This window comes from Paroedura picta, chromosome 2 (assembly GCF_049243985.1).
Source record: "Paroedura picta isolate Pp20150507F chromosome 2, Ppicta_v3.0, whole genome shotgun sequence".
Taxonomy (NCBI): Eukaryota; Metazoa; Chordata; class Lepidosauria; order Squamata; family Gekkonidae; genus Paroedura; species Paroedura picta.
This window is the reverse complement of record NC_135370.1, coordinates 5,212,913-5,231,564: the sequence shown is the minus strand read 5'-3', so window position 1 is coordinate 5,231,564 and position 18,652 is coordinate 5,212,913. Positions and strand designations below refer to the sequence as shown.

General features: G+C 46.6%; 1 protein-coding gene across 5 annotated transcripts; it reads left to right on the top strand.

Annotated features, from left to right (window-relative positions):
* Nucleotides 1-2,895: 2,895 nt before the first annotated feature.
* On the top strand, nt 2,896-16,775 carry METTL21A (methyltransferase 21A, HSPA lysine). Of its 5 annotated transcripts, none has more exons than XM_077319260.1 (5): nt 2,897-3,053; nt 3,809-3,981; nt 5,946-6,119; nt 13,829-13,940; nt 14,626-16,775. In XM_077319260.1, exons 2-5 carry the CDS (start codon nt 3,910-3,912, stop codon nt 15,021-15,023), a joined length of 756 nt encoding a protein of 251 aa, XP_077175375.1. In that variant the 5' UTR covers nt 2,897-3,053; nt 3,809-3,909; the 3' UTR covers nt 15,024-16,775. The 5 variants fall into 5 exon arrangements, with proteins under 5 accessions (XP_077175379.1, XP_077175375.1, XP_077175378.1 ...); XM_077319262.1 differs by having other exon boundaries at nt 2,923-3,018; XM_077319264.1 differs by lacking the exon at nt 3,809-3,981 and having other exon boundaries at nt 2,896-3,053.
* Nucleotides 16,776-18,652: the final 1,877 nt, after the last annotated feature.

Sequence of the window (18,652 nt, the reverse complement as noted above, 5' to 3'; positions counted from 1 at the left end):
CTTTGTGTATAGTTATTTCTTTGTCTCTCAAAGTAACCTTGAATTTGTCAAAAGCAGATAGCTCCTGAATGTAGCATCCCTCCATATAAAGGAATGTATTCTTTGAAACATAGAGTGAGAAAATTGTAATAAGATATATAGCCATCTGTGATAGGTCAGATTGTACGCCCTTTGTCGTTGACCTGATTGGTCAAAGGGACACTGAGGGAGTGAGCGTCAGGATACCTCATGATGACGTATCAAGGTCTTAAAAATGAGCTGCACTGATGCAGACTTCAGAGAATGCACCTATTAGCTTTCTCTCCATGCTTGCAAACATGTATCCTAAATAAATCCTCTTGCTGCTTAGCTGTCTTTGTTGTGGTCTTGTAAATGCATGGTCCATAACACAGCCATATGATAATTCTTTGCCAAAACACCCAATCAGTCCCCTCGAATTCAGTTGTAGTTCACAAAATCTTTAAACCGCTCCTGCCGAGCGGTATAAATAAAAGAGTAACGTCAAAAGGGGAGGAAGAAAGGGCGGGGCCCAATCAGCAGCAGCCAATTGGGAGCCACGCAAAGTGCGGCTCCCTATTGGTCGGTTGGCCCGGCCTTGCCTGGGCCAGCCGGGGAGTCGCCGCTCCGAGGAAGACACCTTCCCCGCCGTTAAGTCCTCTGGCCGGCTTCCCCTTGCCCTCGGGAAAGGAGTTATTTTCCCGATGGCCACGCAGCCGCCTTGGCCGGGGGGGGGGCACGGTAAAGGAGTGGGCCCACTGCGCCGATGACTCGGCGGGCCTGCTCCTTTCCCGGCCAAGACCCGCGCCCACTGAGGCTGCCCGGACCCTCCACCCACGGGACCGCCCACCTTTGCCGGGGAGGAGGGGCCTGCCTGTGCACCTGCCGCTGCCCACCGTCTTCCTACCTTCGCGGGCCGGGGAGGGAGGCCCGCCTGCCCGGCCGCCACACACCGCCACCCTCTCACGGTCGATCGCGTGGCCGCCATTCCCTTCCCCACACCGCCCATCCTTCTGGCTGCCACGGCCATAGATTGCTCGCCGCCAAGCCGCCTACATGCGCCAGAGACTGGCCAAGGGCAGCCTACACGCCCAATGCTGGCCCCGGCATTCTACTGCGCCCTCCCACTCACGCGCGTCTGGCAGGGGCCCGCCCATCCTTCGGCGGGCTCCTACTCTGCCCATTTTTACAAATGGGCTTTACCCTTAGTAGGAGTAGTAAAACTGTCTATGTCAATGATCAAAGACCCCCACCATTTGCTGCTGGCCCCATCTGTCTCCATACAAGTGTGAAACAAGGTTAGCATGAATAGTGAGATAAAAAACCTATGTTCTTGTTGAGTCTAGGGTATGTCATAGTTTTGACTGTTGTAATAACTTGCATTTCCGCAATCTCCCTTTTTAGCTTGTTCTTGAAGTTCCTTTGCAATAAGACAGCTACTTTTCAGGTCCCTTATAAGTTCCTCTATAGGTTTTTCAATTCTGTGTTTTTTGATGTCAGACTTGTGTCCATTAATCCTTTGGCGGAGGGTTTGACCTGTTTGCCCTATGTAGAGAACAGAGGGACATTGTTGGCACTTGATGGCATATACAATACTTCAAGATGAGAAATTCTTTAAGCCTTTGATGGTATAGATTAGCGATCCCCAACCTGTGGGCCGCAGACCACATGTGGTCCGTCAACTAATTTGAGGTGGTCCGTCGACTAATTGGCGAAGGACTCCTTCTCCCCCCCCTCCCCGGCCCTTTACTTCATCCCCCCGGCCCTTTACAACACACTTCGGGTGTCATTGTCTCACATCACTCCCAGATGGGACTATCTCGTTGCAGAGAAACAAGCTCAGGGTTCCCATTGATTTGTCATTGTCATGAGTTAAAATTTCCATGAAAATAAAATGTTCCTTATGTTCATTGTTGTGGCGTGTCTGTATCTTATTTTGAAGGGATGTTTAAAGGGTTATGGGTGAGAACAAATTGGCACAGTTTGGTGGCTGGGTCAGCTATGGTCTTGTTAGAAATTGTATTCCTAATGGCTTGGAATCCATCTTTGTGTGGGATGTTGGTATACAGGGACTCCACATCCATTGTGGCTAAAATGGCATTCTCTGGAAGATTGTTCAAAGATTGTATTTTCCTCAGAAAGTCTGTGGTGTCTCGAACATAACTAGGAGCCTAGATGGCCTAGGGCCTTAGAACAGAGTCCATATAGCCAGATACCCCCGTGGTGGTAGTGTTTATGCCTGAGACAATTGGGCTTCCTTGCACTTAATCTGGAAGCTAACCGTGAGCTTTGAGACGTGTTGTTTGTTTTTGCATGTGGCAACTTCCATGCTTGTGTTTCATTTGCATCATGTGTCTGCCTCTTTTCATTTTTATTATTGCTATAGGCTAGGGTCACCATATTTTGAAAAGCAAAAGTAACTGCCTGCTACAGTGACCACTTTGTCAAATTTCAATTTAAATACCCCCACTATTTAACCCGTGCCCGTTGCTACTCACTAGGAATATTCTTAACCTTCCCGCTCCAGAAGAGGACATTTTCACCCTTTAAAAGCCCAAAAGAGGACTGACACCAAAAAAAGAGGGTGACCTCTAAAGGGAGGACATCTGGAAACCGACCCTATGCTAGATGGGCCCGCAACGTGAGAAGTCAGGGAGCACCTGCGGGGAGCAAGAACCGCGCAAAGTGCTCTGAATGCGCCCGGGCAAGGCAAGCCCTCGAGAAGGTGCAGTGCCAGAGCGCTGGCGGCAGGGGGCGTTACGCCTACTCAAGTCAGCTCAGTTCCCAGTGACGTCAGCACGGCAAGCGAGAGCCGAAAGGGCCACTTCCGGCCTTAAACGGAACTTGCTTTCACGGGCGCGGTCTTTCACCATAGAGATAGGGGGGTAGAAAGTCGCTTCCGGTTTCTTTGTTGTTGCCGGAAATGCAACGAAAGTTGACCCAGGCGCGGGGATCCTCGTGTCTCGTGTGCTTTTTCCAGCCTCGCGGGGCAAGCGGAGGATCGTTTGGGGGCCTCTGCGCGTGAGCAAGCCGGTGGAGGAAGCCTTGCCTGCCTGGTATCCTAGCTACGGGATGGGGGGTGGGCGGACAGGAGGCAGGCGTTGGTCCCGCATTTGACGCAGGAAAGAGCCCTTCCCGCCCTCCACATGCTCAGCGCCCTATCCAAAGGGAGCGCACACAGACTTAGGGTTGCAGGGCTGGAGGGTGGACTCTAGGTCGGGGTGGCCAAACTGTGGCTCTCCAGATGTCTATGGACTACAATTCCCCTGAGTCTGAGGGGAATTGTAGTCCGTGGACATCTGGAGAGTCACAGTTTGGCCTCTGAATAGCAGACCCGTTTTCCAGTTTGGAGCTGGCAACCCTTCCCTGTTTCCTGCCAGTGTCCAGGGTGATCCTGGTGTCCCTGTCTCCCCATAAAAGAGCATTAAAGGGGAGAAGGGAATGAAGCGGATGCGACTGTGGGTGTACTTCTGGTACAGTTTTCTATGACTGCAACACCCTATATTTTAGCTTATTGTGGGAATAATAGTGAAAAATTCCGCATATTTTTAAAGAAAGGCCTGCACTTTCTCAAGAAATGCATGGAATAATGATCTTTAACTCTTCTAGACAAGACTCACTCAAGCCCCCCAGGTGGCAGTGTAGAACCCACAGTGATGTGACAGGAAAAGGAGGAACCAGAACTGTGATGTGTCAAAGCCAGGATATTGGGCAGTAGAACAAGAGATCTGGGAAAGAAGTAACATAAACCAAACATAATATGAAGATTTAAGAAGGAATCTTCTTCCCTTCTTGTCTTTTTTTTGAGCAGTTGTGTAAGTGAGGAAGAATTTGTGGTAATGCTGTCTAGCAGCCAATCCTTTCCAAAGGCAGGAAAAAAGTGGGTGTTCTGTGGCACTTACAGCTTTCCTGATGTTCCTGGCACATGGGTTAAAAGACCAGTGGTATCAGACTGTTGAAACTTTGGCTAAGAGCACCATTGTGGTGAGCAAATCTGTTCTTTCACCTCTCCTTAAGCCAGCCTTTCTCAACTTTTTTACTGTTGAAATTTTCTTCAGGCTTCAAGAAACCCCAGAAGTGGAGCAATTGTGCATTATATGGTTGGGAAGCGTAGCTATGTACATGTCCACCTGGAGCCTCTGCCCACCCCCTCCAGGCCCATCATTGGCCATTCTGGGAGGGGAAGAGGGGGCCAACATGACCATGTATTGTCATATCACCCAATAAATGTTTAAGGAATTTAAAAAATATATTAAATATATATTAAAATTAATTAACTCCCACCCATTTGAAAAACTCTTCCAGGGGCGTTTCACAATACCCTGGTTGAGAAAGCCTGCCTTAAGCAGTCAGTGGTGCTTATGTAGCGCTCTAGTTGAGGAGAGAATGATTTGCCTAAAGGTCATCAAAAAGTATGATCATAATTTGATTATAGCAGTGGTCCCCAACCTTTTTATCACTGGGGACCGATCAATGCTTGACAATTTTATTGAGGCCTGGGGGGGGGTAGTCTTTTGCCGAGGGACGTCGCCACCATCACCTAAGCCCCTGGTCCACTTGCTTTCCCGCCGGCACCCCTGACTTCCTGCCACCCATTGGGGGTGCTGCCAGCAGCAGCTGCGCAGTGCCATGCCGAGGAGGAGCCCCAGCCATGGCTGCTGCTGGAGAGCACCAAAGGTGAGCCAGTGGCAGGGCAGCCCCTGAGGCAGCAGCCGGAGAGGAGGACGAGGAGGTACCGGTCCCCGGATCGGGGGTTGGGGACCACTGGATTATAGGAGATGCCTGGGTATTTTCACTGTGCAGAAGTGTAATGTTTACATATTTATTACCATGTATAAAGGTAAAGGTATCCCCTGTGCAAGCACTGAGTCATATCTGACCCTTGGGGTGACGCCCTCTAGCGTTTTCATGGCAGACTCAATACGGGGTGGTTTGCCAGTGCCTTCCCCAGTCATTACCGTTTACCCCCCAGCAAGCTGGGTACTCATTTTACCTACCTCAGAAGGATGGAAGGCTGAGTCAACCCTGAGCCGGCTGCTGGGATCGAACTCCCAGCCTCATTGGCAGAGCTTTCAGACTGCATGACCGCTGCCTTACCACTCTGCACCACAAGAGGCTCTTCATGTATAGTCAGCCATTTTTGCTGGATTAAGGCATTAAACCAAGGCAATAAAGTGTATAAAGTGTGCAGACAAATGGTGTGGGCAATTGGATTACAAAATAAAAGAACAGCTCATTCAAACCTGTGCAGTTTATGGATGCAAACTATGCAGCTGACCTGGATTTGAAAAGAGATTCTATGAAGCCAGAATTATTCACTCACTCACTCACTCATTTACTGCCCTTCCCTGAGGCTCAGGGCAGTTTACATAAAACATAGAAAAGAATACAAGGAATTTAGTTTTTCCATAAGTTATAGATAACACAATAATAATATTAACATTAATTACTGTAACAGAGGTAACTATATCAGTGCAAACAGGTCCAGGGGCAGAACACATGAGTGGATTTCTGGGAGGGAGGGAGGGCGCAGGGGCCCTGCAGATGTTATTGGCAACCTCTCTCACAAGCTGATAGACTTGTTAGGCCATGTAAACAATAATGCAGCTCTTTGAGAGAAACAGAGTTGTGGTAGATGCTTGATCTCACCTATGTATAACTGTATCCTAGAATTTAATATTTTTCTCATTGGTGGCCCAGTCAAATGTAACACTTGAAAAAAATTAGATCCGTTTGGGGCTGTGTTGTAATTCAGATCATATCAACATCTAAAGGAAAACAGATGTAAAGTTTCTTACTTCTAATGTTTAAAATCTTCAGTTAGTTCTGAGGCTTGGGGTGGAGAGAGTAAACCACCAGAATAAATTAAAAGCCAAAAAGAGGACAATCTTGGATTAGATGCTGGTTTTTGCTGCTTCACAATGCCTTGCTCTTTTGGGACTCTGCAGTTTTCCCTGGCCTGCGAGTGGAAGAATATGGCCCTGATTCCTTATGACGATACGCATCTCTGGGGGATGCAGAAGCTGCACAAGCCGTCCTCGGAGTACTCTTTTGCCAACCATACAATCCAGATCAAGCAGAATTGGAAACAGCTTGGGGTGGCTGCTGTGGTCTGGGATGCGGTAGGTTGCCATCCAGTGAACTTGTGTTGGCCTCTCTTCAAAGGGCAGCAGGTATGCTTGTTGGGCTCAGGAGTACAGAGGTGTGTGTGCATCCCAGAGGAGATCTGATGCAGTTAGCTGAGACCTTTGAAACTAAGGGGTGGTGGTGGTGGAGGAAAGTGCCATCAAATCACAGTGGACTTGTAGCAACTCCATAGGGCTTTCAAACCGCGAGACGATCAGAGGTGGTTTGCCATTGCCTGTTTCCATGTCACGACTTTGGTATTACCTGGAGGTCTAGATGGGATAGATTAACTAGGGACGACTCTCCTTAGCTTCCCAGACCTGATAAGATCTGGTTAGCCTGGGATAACCAGATCGGGTTTAAACATATCACCTATTTATTACTTGAATTACACAACAGTCTTTCCCTTCCTTTTTTTGTCCTTACCGCTGTTGTTTCAATTAAAAAGATCAGGTGATGTGATCTTGATGGGGCTATGGCCCAATTCAGCAAAAGGCTGCTTTGTGTGTTTCATGCGTCCTCATCTTGATGGTCATTCTCCGGCTTTGATTGGACTGTTTCTGGAACTTAAGTTGTTGGTGTTGTTATGTGCGAAGTCGTGTCCGACCCATCACGATCCCGTGGACAATGATCCTCCAGGCCTTCCTGTCCTCTACCATTTCCCAGATTCCATTTAAGCTCTCACCGACTGCTTCAGTGACTCCATCCAGCCACCTCATGCTTTTGCCCTCAGTCACTCCCAGCATTAGGCTCTTCTCCAGGGAGTCCTTCCTTTTCATGAGGTAGCCAAAGTATTTGAGCTTCATCTTCAGGATCTGGCCTTCTAAAGAGCAGTCAGTGCTGATCTCCTCTAGGACTAACCGGTTTGTCCACCTTGCTGTCCAAGGGACTCACAAGAGTCTTCTCCAGCACCAGAGTTCAAAAGCCTCAATTCTTTGACGCTCAGTCTTCCTTATGGTCCAACTTTCACAGCCATATATTGCAACTGGGAAGACCATAGTCTTGACTAGATGCACTTTTGTTGGTAGGGTGATATCTCTGCTTTTTAGGATGCTGTCTAGATTTGCCATAGCTTTCCTCCCTAGCAGCAAGCATATTTTAATTTCTTTGCTGCAGTCCCCATCTGCAGTGATCTTGGAGCCCAGGAAAATAAAATCTGTTACGACCTCCATTTCTTCCCCATTTGTTTGCCAGTAATTGAGACGGCCGGATGCCATGATCTTTGTTTTCTTGATGTTGAGTTTCAAGCCAACTTTTGCACTCTCCTCCTTCACCTTTGCACTCTCCTCCTTCACCTGTGAATACCAGAGCATCTTATTTGTCTCTTGAGAAACTTATATGCAGGTCAAGAAGCAACGGTGAGAACTGAACATGGAATCACTGACTGGTTCAAAAGTGAGAAAGGAGTTCGGCAAGGCTGTATACTGTCACCTTGCCTATTTAACTTGTATGTGGAGCACATCATGAGAAAGGTGGGATTAGTCACAAATTGGGATCAAGATTGCAGGGAGAAATATCAACAACCTCAGATATGCAGATGTTACCACTCTAATGGCAAAAAGTGAATAGGAACTAAAGAGCCTGTCGATGCGGGTGAAGGAGGAGAGTGCAAAAGTTGGCTTGAAACTCAACATCAAGAAAACAAAGATCATGGCATCCGGCCCTCTCAATTCCTAGCAAATACATGGGGAGGAAATGGAGATAGTGACAGATTTTATTTTCCTGGGCTCCAAGATCACTGCAGATGGGGACTGCAGCAAAGAAATTAAAAGATGCTTGCTCCTGGGGAGGAAAGCTATGGCAAATCTAGACAGCATCCTAAAAAGCAGAGACATCACCCTGCCAACAAAAGTGCATTTAGCCAAGGCTATGGTATTCCCAGTTGCAATGTATGGCTGCGAAAGTTGGACCATAAGGAAGGCCGAGCGTCAAAGAATTGAGGCTTTTGAACTCTGGTGCTGGAGAAGACTTTTGCGAGTCCCTTGTACTGCAAGGCGAACAAACCTGTCAGTCCTAGAGAAGATCAGCTCTGACTGCTCTTTAGAAGGCCAGATCCTGAAGATGAAACTCAAATACTTTGGCCACCTCATGAGAAGGAAGGACTCCCCGGAGAAGAGCCTAATGCTGGGAGCGAGTGAGAGCAAAAGAAGAAGGGGACGACAGAGAACGAGGTGGCTGGATGGAATCACTGAAGCAGTAGGTGCAAACTTAAATGGACTCCGGGGAATGGTAGAGGACAGGAAGGCCTGGAGGATCATTGTCCATGGGGTCGCGATGGGTCGGACACGACTTCGCACATAACAACAACAACAAACCTTTGCTTGAAGACTGCCAGTGAGGGGGAGCTCACCACCTCCTTAGGCAGCCTAATTTACTGCTGAACTACTCTGTGAAAGTTTTTTTCCTGATATCTAGCCTATATCGTTGTACTTGTAGTTTAAACCCATTATTGCGTGTCCTTTCCTCTGCAGCCAATGGGAAGAGCATCTTGTCCTCCAAATGACAACCTTTCAAATACTTAAAGAGGGCTATCATGTCCCCTCTCAAACTCATTTTCTCCAGGCTGAACATTGTCCATGGGGTCGCGATCATTGTCCATGGGGTCGCGATGGGTCGGACACGACTTCGCACCTTACAACAACCTTCACCTTTCACTTCCCTTCTCCCCTCAGCTATTTGTAAAGCTTCCTCAGACAGCCATTTTGCTTTCTTGCATTTATTTTTCTTTGGGATGGCTTTAGTTGCTACCTCTTGTACAATGTTGCGAACCTGTCAGGATCAGTCCCTTGCTCTCTGCCAACTTAGACACTTTGGCAGGAATCCTGGGATGGCACCTGGGTGAGGGATGGCACATTCCCGTTGGGAACAGGCCTGGTTTCGGCGGGAGAATTGTATTGATAACTGCTTGCATCCCCAATATTGAACAGTCTTGACTTCAGATGTTTAAGGGTTAAGATCTACTTCCAATTAAAGCTTTCTTTCTATAGAAGCCTGGTTGTGAGTTTTGTCTGCCCTTGACAGTTGTTGTTGTTATGTGCGAAGTCGTGTCCGACCCATCGCATCCCCATGGACAATGATCCTCCAGGCCTTCCTGTCCTCCACCATTCCCCGGAGTCCATTTAAGTTTGCACCTACTGCTTCAGTGACTCCATCCAGCCACCTCATTCTCTGTCGTCCCCTTCTTCTTTTGCCCTCAATCGCTCCCAGCATTAGGCTCTTCTCCAGGGAGTCCTTCCTTCTCATGAGGTGGCCAAAGTATTTGAGTTTCATCTTCAGGATCTGGCCTTCTAAAGAGCAGTCAGGGTTGATCTCCTCTAGGACTGACCGGTTTGTTTGCCTTGCAATCCAAGGGACTCGCAAGAGTCTTCTCCAGCACCAGAGTTCAAAAGCCTCAATTCTTTGACGCTCGGCCTTCCTTATGGTCCAACTTTCGCAGCCATACATTGCGACAGGGAATACCATAGCCTTGACTAAACGCACTTTTGTTGGCAGGGTGATGTCTCTGCTTTTTAGGATGCTGTCTAGATTTGCCATAGCTTTCCTCCCCAGGAGCAAGCGTCTTTTAATTTCTTTGCTGCAGTCCCCATCTGCAGTGATCTTGGAGCCCAGGAAAATAAAATCTGTCACTATCTCCATTTCTTCCCCATCTATTTGCCATGAATTGAGAGGGCCGGATGCCATGATCTTTGTTTTCTTGATGTTGAGTTTCAAGCCAACTTTTGCACTCTCCTCCTTCACCCGCATCAACAGGCTCTTTAGTTCCTCTTCACTTTCTGCCATTAGAGTGGTATCATCTGCATATCTGAGGTTGTTGATATTTCTCCCTGCAATCTTGATCCCAATTTGTGACTCCTCTAATCCCGCATTTCTCATGATGTGCTCTGCATACAAGTTAAATAGGCAAGGCGACAGTATACAGCCTTGCCGAACTCCTTTCTCAATTTTGAACCAGTCAGTGATTCCATGTTCAGTTCTCACTGTTGCTTCTTGACCTGCATATAAATTTCTCAACAGACAAATAAGATGCTCTGGTATTCCCATCTCTTTAAGAACTTGCCACAATTTGTTGTGCTCCACACAATCAAAGGCTTTAGCATAGTCAATGAAGCAGAAGTAGACGTTCTTCTGGTACTCCCTAGCTTTCTCCAAGATCCAGCGTATGTTGGCAATTTGATCTCTAGTTCCTCTGCCTCTTCGAAATCCTGCCTGTACTTCTGGAAGTTCTCGGTCCACATATTGCTGGAGCCTAGCTTGTAGGATTTTGAGCATAACTTTGCTAGCATGAGAAATTAGTGCAATGGTGCGGTAGTTTGAACATTCTTTGGCATTGCCCTTCTTTGGGATTGGAATGTAAACTGACCTTTTCCAATCCTGTGGCCATTGTTGAGTTTTCCAAATTTGCTGGCATATTTAGTGTAGCACTTTTACTGCATCGTCTTTTAAGATTTTGAATAGTTCAACTGGAATGCTGTCACCACCACTAGCTTTATTGTTGCTCAGACTTCCTAAGGCCCATTTGACTTCACATTCCAGGATGTCTGGCTCCAGGTCAGTAACTACCCCACTGTGGTCATCAGGGATGTTAAGCTCGCTCTTGTATAGTTGTTCTGTATAATTTTGCCACCTTTGTTTAATCTCTTCTGCTTCTGTGAGGTCCCTACCATTTTGGTCCCTTATCATACCCAACTTTGCATGAAACGTTCTCTTCATATCTCCAATTTTCTTGAAAAGATCTCTGGTCCTCCCCATTCTATTGTTTTCTTCTATTTGATTGCACTGTTCATTTAAGAAGGCATTCTTATCTCTTCTAGCTTTTCTCTGAAATTCTGCATTCAATTGGGTGTATCTTTCTCTTTCTCCGTTGCCTTTCACTTCCCTTCTCTCCTTAGCTATTTGTAAAGCTTCCTCAGACAGCCATTTTGATTTCTTGCATTTCTTTTTCTTTGGGATGGTTTTAGTTGCTACCTCTTGTACAATGTTGTGAACCTCAGTCCATAGTTCTTCAGGCACTCTGTCTATCAGATCTAATTCCTTAAATCTATTTGTCACCTCTACTGTGTATTTGTCGGGGATATGATTTAGTTCATACCTGAGTGGCCTAGTGCTTTTCCCTACTTTCTTCAATTTAAGCCTAAATTTTGCAACAAGAAGCTCATGATCTGAACCACAATCAGCTCCGGGTCTTGTTTTTATTGACTGGATAGAACTTTTCCATCTTTGGCTGCAGAGCACATAGTCAATCTGATTTCTGTGTTGACCGTCTGGTGATGTCCATGTGTAGAGTCGTCTCTTGGGTTGTTGGAAAAGAGTGTTTGCTATGACCATTGTATTCTCTTGACAAAATTCTACCAGCCTGTGCCCTGCTTCATTTTGTACTCCAAGGCCAAACTTGCCTGTTATCCCGGTTATCTTTTGGCTTCCTACTTTAGCATTCCAATCCCCCATTATGATAAGCACATCATTTTTTGGTGTTGCTTCTAGAAGGTGTTGTAGGGCTTCATAGAACTGATCAACATCATCCTCTTCAGCAGCAGTGGTTGGGGCATAGACCTGGATCACTGTGATGTTGAATGGTTTGCCTTGGATTCGAACTGAGATCATTCTGTCATTTTGGGGATTGTATCCCAAGACTGCTTTTCCTACTCTCTTATTGATTATGAAGGCTACTCCATTTCTTCTGCGAGATTCTTGTCCACAGTAGTATACCTGATGGTCATCTGAATTAAATTCACCCATTCCTGTCCATTTTAGTTCACTGATTCCTAAAATGTCGATGTTCAGTCTTGACATTTCTTGTTTGACCACGTCCAGCTTACCTTGATTCATGGATCTGACGTTCCAGGTTCCTATGGAATAAAAATCTTTACAGCATCGGACTGTCTTTTCGCCACCAGTTACTTCCACAACTGAGCATCCTTTCGGCTTTGGCCCAGTCGCTTCATTCATTCTGGCACTACTCGTACTAGCCGTCTGCTCATCCCCAGTAGCATATTGGACACCTTCCGACCTGAGGGGCTCATCTTCCAGCGTCATATCGTTATGCCTATTAGAACTGTCCATAGAGTTTTCATGGCAAAGATACTGGAGTGGTTTGCCATTTCCTTCTCCAGTGGATCACCTTTTGTCAGAGCTCTCAGCTATGACCTGTCCGTCTTGGGTGGCCCTGCACGGTATAGCTCATAGCTTCACTGAACTACGCAAGCCCCCTTGCCACAACAAGGCAGCGATCCTTGAAGGGGGGCCCTTGACAGTACCTCCATCCATAGTTCTTCAGGCACTCTGTCTATCAGATCTAATTCCTTAAATCTATTTGTCACCTCTACTGTATATTCGTCAGGGATAAGATTTAGTTCATACCTAAGTGGCCTAGTGCTTTCCCCTACTTTCTTCAATTTGAGCCTAAATTTTGCAACAAGAAGCTGATGGTCGGAACCACAATCGGCTCCTGGTCTTGTTTTACTGACTGTCTAGAACTTCTCCATCTTTGGCTGCAGAGCACATAGTCAATCTGATTTCTGTGTTGACCGTCTGGTGATGTCCATGCGTAGAGTTGTCTCTTGGGTTGTTGGAAAAGAGTGATTGCTATGACCATTGTATTCTCTTGACAAAATTCCACCAGTCTGTGCCCTGCTTCATTTTGTACTCAATGGTCAAACTTGCCTGTTATCCCAGTAATCTTTTGGCTTCCTACTTTAGCATTCCAATTCCCCATGATGATAAGCACGTCATTTTATTATATGCTAATTCCCCTAGAGCAGGGGTGAGCAGGGGTAAGCTCCATGGACTACAATTCCCATCCCCAGCAAGGGCTTATGGGAATTGTATCAATGGACATCTGGAGAGCCACTGTTTGCCCACCCCTGCTCTAGAGCCTCATTAATTTCCTCTGCTAATTGATGTTCACAGAAGTCAAACATGGTGTTCTCTCCTGCCTCCCCCCCCTGCCCTTTTGCAAACCAAACAATACTTTGTGAAGTGCCTCTGAGTTCCTAGACAGCAGCTTCATGAATTATTTTAAAAATATATTTGTGTGTGTGTGAGGGGACTATTTTGGAGTTTGCTGTTTCAAGAGGAGAAAGTATTAGGCGTGGGAAGCAGGGAAGAGTTCTTTCCATAGTACAGAGGGGTGAACTTGAAGTCTCTGGGTCCGGAGGGACCATAATGGTCCCTGCAGGTATCACCAGTGTCAGAGTGCTTAACTTCAGACAAGTAAAACTTCTATTTCAGAAAGTCTCTTTATTCGGAAGCATAGACATCCAACAACGACATAGGCAGAACTGGAGTTACACACAAGGGTTTGCATATATAAAACACAAGCACATTCCCTTCCTTCCTTCCTTCCTTCCCTTGGGAAGCTGCTGACTCTGGTTTCAAAGGGAGACCAGACAATTCTACAATCCAAGAATAAAGCACAGGGAAGCACAGGAAGTTGGTGGGAGGAGGACGATAACTCAGTGAAGCTTTGGTGTGAGAACCGAAAGTCATCAACTACAGACTAAAAAATTCAGACTTGAGGTGAAAAGCAGAAACAGGAACTGGGAAGCATCACAGGCCTGGCAACATTGGCCAGCTCTAATAATCAATCACAATTGATATGACAGAATTCCCGGCCTTTCTGCGAGCATCCCGTGTGATCCAGTGCTGGTGTCACAAAGCTCCAACCTGCCTTTTCATTTCATTAGCTGCTTTGTCTCTCTTGATGCAGGCTGTTGTCCTTTGCACCTACTTGGAGACTGGAGACGTGGACCTCCGAGGGCGCTCTGTAATTGAATTAGGAGCCGGAACTGGCTTGCTAGGAATAGTAGTGGCGTTATTGGGTAAGTTTTTCCTGTGGGATATCCGGCTCTAGTGTGGCCACCCTGATTTCGTCATCCAGCTGGCAAGACACAGGAGCTTCTCCAGGAGACTTTGCATGCACAACACTTCTCATTCACTCTGGTCCGCTAAGTTTGTGCAGCAATGACATTTGCTATGAGAGATGTCTTTCACATCACCTACCACTTGGTCCTTTTACTGGCGATGCCAGGAATTGAACCTGGGACCTTTTGAATACCCCTCAGATGCTCTGCCATTGAGCCACAGCCCTTCCCCTCCTGTTTAAATATTCACTCCATATTCCTCCTGTATTTATAAGGATTGCTGTAACTTTTGATACTGCGACCGCAGAAGCTTTTTGGGAAATGACATGGTTGTTGGCTGGCTTCCAGCTATAATTTAGTTAATGCTATGCTTCTCCGAATTTCAGTAGGTCGGAAAGATACAGAAGCATGTTCTGAATATCAGAATATTTGTTGCTGTATATAGTTTGCCGCTGACAAGTAATGTTGGTTCAGTCAATCAATAAAAATAACAATTCTGAATGCCAATTTACAAATGCTAAAAATGCTTCTAAGGGTTTACTTGGAAATTAATTACTGAGTTATGAAAATTGTGCTGGACTGGAGCGATTTATCTTTTGTATGTTAATTTTTCTTCATTCCCCCTGCCTCTCCCGTCCATTAGGCGCTCAAGTTACAATCACGGACAAAGAAGCTTCCTTGGCATTTCTCAAGTCAAACGTACAAGCAAATTTACCCGCGGAGGCCCAGTCAAGAGCTGTAGTGAAAGAACTGACATGGGGACAAAACTTGATGAACTTCTCTGCGGGAGAATATGACTTCATCTTGGGGGCAGACATTGTTTACCTGGAAGAAACATTTCCAGCTCTTCTTCAGACGCTGGACCACCTGTGCACAGACCATACTGTGATCCTGCTTGCTTGCCGCATGCGGTACAAGCGAGATCAGAACTTCCTGAGGATGTTGAGGGGGATATTTTCTGTCCAGGAGGTGCACTATGACACCGGTAATGATATACATATATTCAAGGCCCAGAGGAATGACCGCAAAGGAGAGTTGTGACTCATTTTCTTGTGCACCCAGAGCATACCTTGACCAAACGGCATAATTTAAGCCATCCATTCAGCTCCTGTTGTAGATGTTTCTGATTTGCAGTTGGGATGAGGTGAGGGGCTACAAGGCTGCCTTGAGCAACTCTGGCTGGCCAAAATTACAAAGGGCCCCCTGAATCCTTCCTTTGTACGCAGCCTCAGTGGAGGCAGAGACCAGGCCAGAAGGGAAGATTGGAGCTTGTTCCCTTCAGTTTATTCCTTGAACAAAGCTGAAGGCACTGTGCAAAAACTAGGCCTTGGTAGCTCTGGTCAGATAGGACATTCCATGTAATACCCCAACACATCACCTAAGGCAGTGGTCCGCAACCTATTTAAGTCTGCGGACCGGTGGCGGCAGGGAGGGCGATTGCCCTGCTGCGGATGGTGCGCATGCGCAATGTGCATGTGCGAGTGCTGCGCATGTGTGTTTGTGGCCGCGAATGCACATTCGTGGCCATGCTTCCCTCCCCCCCACAAAAAGAAGCTTGCCAGGCCGCAAGCTAATCAGCCTGGGAAGTTTCTTACTGGGGGGGCGGGGAGAGGGAGCCGCGGCCCGGTGCCAGGGGGCCACCGACCTAAGGGATGTCCACTGATGGACATGCAACCAGGGACTACTTTCTGGTTTGAACCCAACTTTGCGCTTACGGTGGCCTGAACTTAAGAACAATTTTCCTTCTATGAGCTGCTGGCTTGAAGGTGGCCTGCACTTTGCTTAAAGGTGCAGGCCCAGTTGGGACAGAGACCCGTCCAAAAATCGCCAGGGGATTCTTTCATGCACTCCTCCTGCAAGCTTGGAATCAACAATGGAATCTGAAATGTAATGGAAAACAATAGATTTTTGCTTTCCTCCCCTCCCAGAATGGCTTTTATCTTTAATATTTGAGTTTTAGACTGGTTTTTATTTTTAGAATCATAGAATCATAGAATAATAGATTTGGAAGGGACCTCATGGTTCATCTAGTCCAATCCCTGCACTATGCAGGACACTCACATCCCAATCGCTCACCTACTGTCACCTGCCACCCCCTTGATCCTTCACAGAATCAGCCTCTCCATCAGATGGCTCTCCAGCCTCTCTTTAAAAATCTCCAAAGATGGAGAACCCACCACATTGTAAACTGCCTTGAGCTGAAGAGCTGGCATAGAAATACTCTAAATACATTCCTCATCACATCCACAACCTGGTGAATGTGCATTTGAATGCCATGGAAAGGGGAGATGAGAAAAAGTTAGGATGATTATACTTATCTTTTTTGCTGTGAAGTTATAGCTGACTTCTGGCAACCCCTGGTGGCATTTTCAAGGCTAAGGAGGTTCAGAGGTGGTTTGCCATTACTTGCCTCCACATAACTGGGATTGCTTGGTGCTCTCCCATCTAAAGACTGACTGGGGCTGACCCCACTCAGCTTCTGAGATCTGATCTTCAAAAAAGGGAGGAAGGATGATCCAGGAAACTACAGGCCAGTGAGTCTGACCTCTGTTGTGGGGAAGATAATGGAGCAGATATTAAAGGGAGCGATCTGCAAACGTCTGGAGGACAATTTGGTGATCCAAGGAAGTCAGCATGGATTTGTCTCCAACAGGTCCTGTCAGACCAAGCTGGTTTCCTTTTTTGACCAAGTGACAGGTTTGCTGGATCGTGGAAATCCAGTTGATGTCGTTTACTTGGAAAAATTGGCAAATGAAAACAAGATGCAATTTAATAAAGATAAGTATAAAGTTCTGCATCTGGGTCAGAAAAATGAAAAGCATACCTACTGGATGGGGGATACGCTTCTAGGTAACACTGTGTGTGAACGAGACCTTGGATTGTAAACTAAACATGAGCAGGCAGTGTGATGCAGCGGTAAAAAAGGCAAATGTCATTTTGAGCTGTATCAACAGGCATCACATCAAAGTCACAAGATGTCAGTCCCATTGTATACGGCACTGGTCAGACCACACCTGGAGTACTGTGTGCAGTTTTGGAGGCCTCACTTCAAGAAGGAAGTAGATAAAATTGAAAGGGTACAGAGGAGAGCGATGAGGATGATCTTGGGCCAAGGGACCAAGCCCTATGAAGATAGGTTGAGGGACTTGGGAATGTTCAGCCTGGAGAAAATGAGTTTGAGAGGGGACATGATAGCCCTCTTTAAGTATTTGAAAGGTTGTCATTTGGAGGGCAGGATGCTGTTCCCATTGGCTGCAGAGGAAAGGACACGCAGTAATGGGTTTAAACTACAACGATATAGGTTAGATATCAGGAAAAAAACTTTCACAGAGTAGTTCAGCAGTAAATTAGGCTGCCTAAGGAGGTGGTCAGCTCCCCCTCACTGGCAGTCTTCAAGCAAAGGTTTGTTGTTGTTGTTATGTGCGAAGTTGTGTCTGACCCATCGCAACCCCATGGACAATGATCCTCCAGGCCTTCCTGTCCTCTACCATTCCCCGGAGTCCATTTAAGTTTGCACCTACTGCTTCAGTGACTCCATCCAGCCACCTCATTCTCTGTCATCCCCTTCTTTTGCCCTCGATCGCTCCCAGCATTAGGCTCTTCTCCAGGGAGTCCTTCCTTCTCATGAGGTGGCCAAAGTATTTGAGTTTCATCTTCAGGATCTGGCCTTCTAAAGAGCAGTCAGGGTTGATCTCCTCTAGGACTACTGGTTTGTTCGCCTTGCAGTCCAAGGGACTCGGAAAAGTCTTCTCCAGCACCAGAGTTCAAAAGCCTCAATTCTCTGACGCTCGGCCTTCCTTATGGTCCAACTTTCGCAGCCATACATTGCAACTGGGAAGACCATAGCCTTGACTAAACACACTTTTGTTGGCAGGGTGATGTCTCTGCTTTTTAGGATGCTGTCTAGATTTGCCATAGCTTTCCTCCCCAGGAGCAAGCGTCTTTTAATTTCTTTGCTGCAGTCCCCATCTGCAGTGATCTTGGAGCCCAGGAAAATAAAATCTGTCACTATCTCCATTTCTTCCCCATCTATTTGCCAGGAATTGAGAGGGCCGGATGCCATGATCTTTGTTTTCTTGATGTTGAGTTTCAAGCCAACTTTAGCAGTCTCCTCCTTCACCCGCATCAACAGGCTCTTTAGTTCCTCTTCACTTTCTGCCATTAGAGTGGTATCATCTGCATATCTGAGGTTGTTGATATTTCTCCCTGAAATCTTGATCCCAATTTGTGACTCCTCTAATCCCGCATTTCTCATGATGTGCTCTGCATACAAGTTAAATAGGCAAGGCGACAGTATACAGCCTTGCCGAACTCCTTTTTCAATTTTGAACCAGTCAATGATTCCATGTTCAGTTCTCACTGTTGCTTCTTGACCTGCATATACATTTCTCAAGAGACAAATAAGATGCTCTGGTATTCCCATCTCTTTAAGAACTTGCCACAATTTGTTGTGCTCCACACAATCAAAGGCTTTAGCATAGTCAATGAAGCAGAAGTAGACGTTCTTCTGGTACTCCCTAGCTTTCTCCATGATCCAGCGTATGTTGGCAATTTGATCTCTAGTTCCTCTGCCTCTTCGAAATCCTGCCTGTACTTCTGGAAGTTCTCGGTCCACATATTGCTGGAGCCTAGCTTGTAGGATTTTGAGCATCCAGCCACCTCATTCTCTG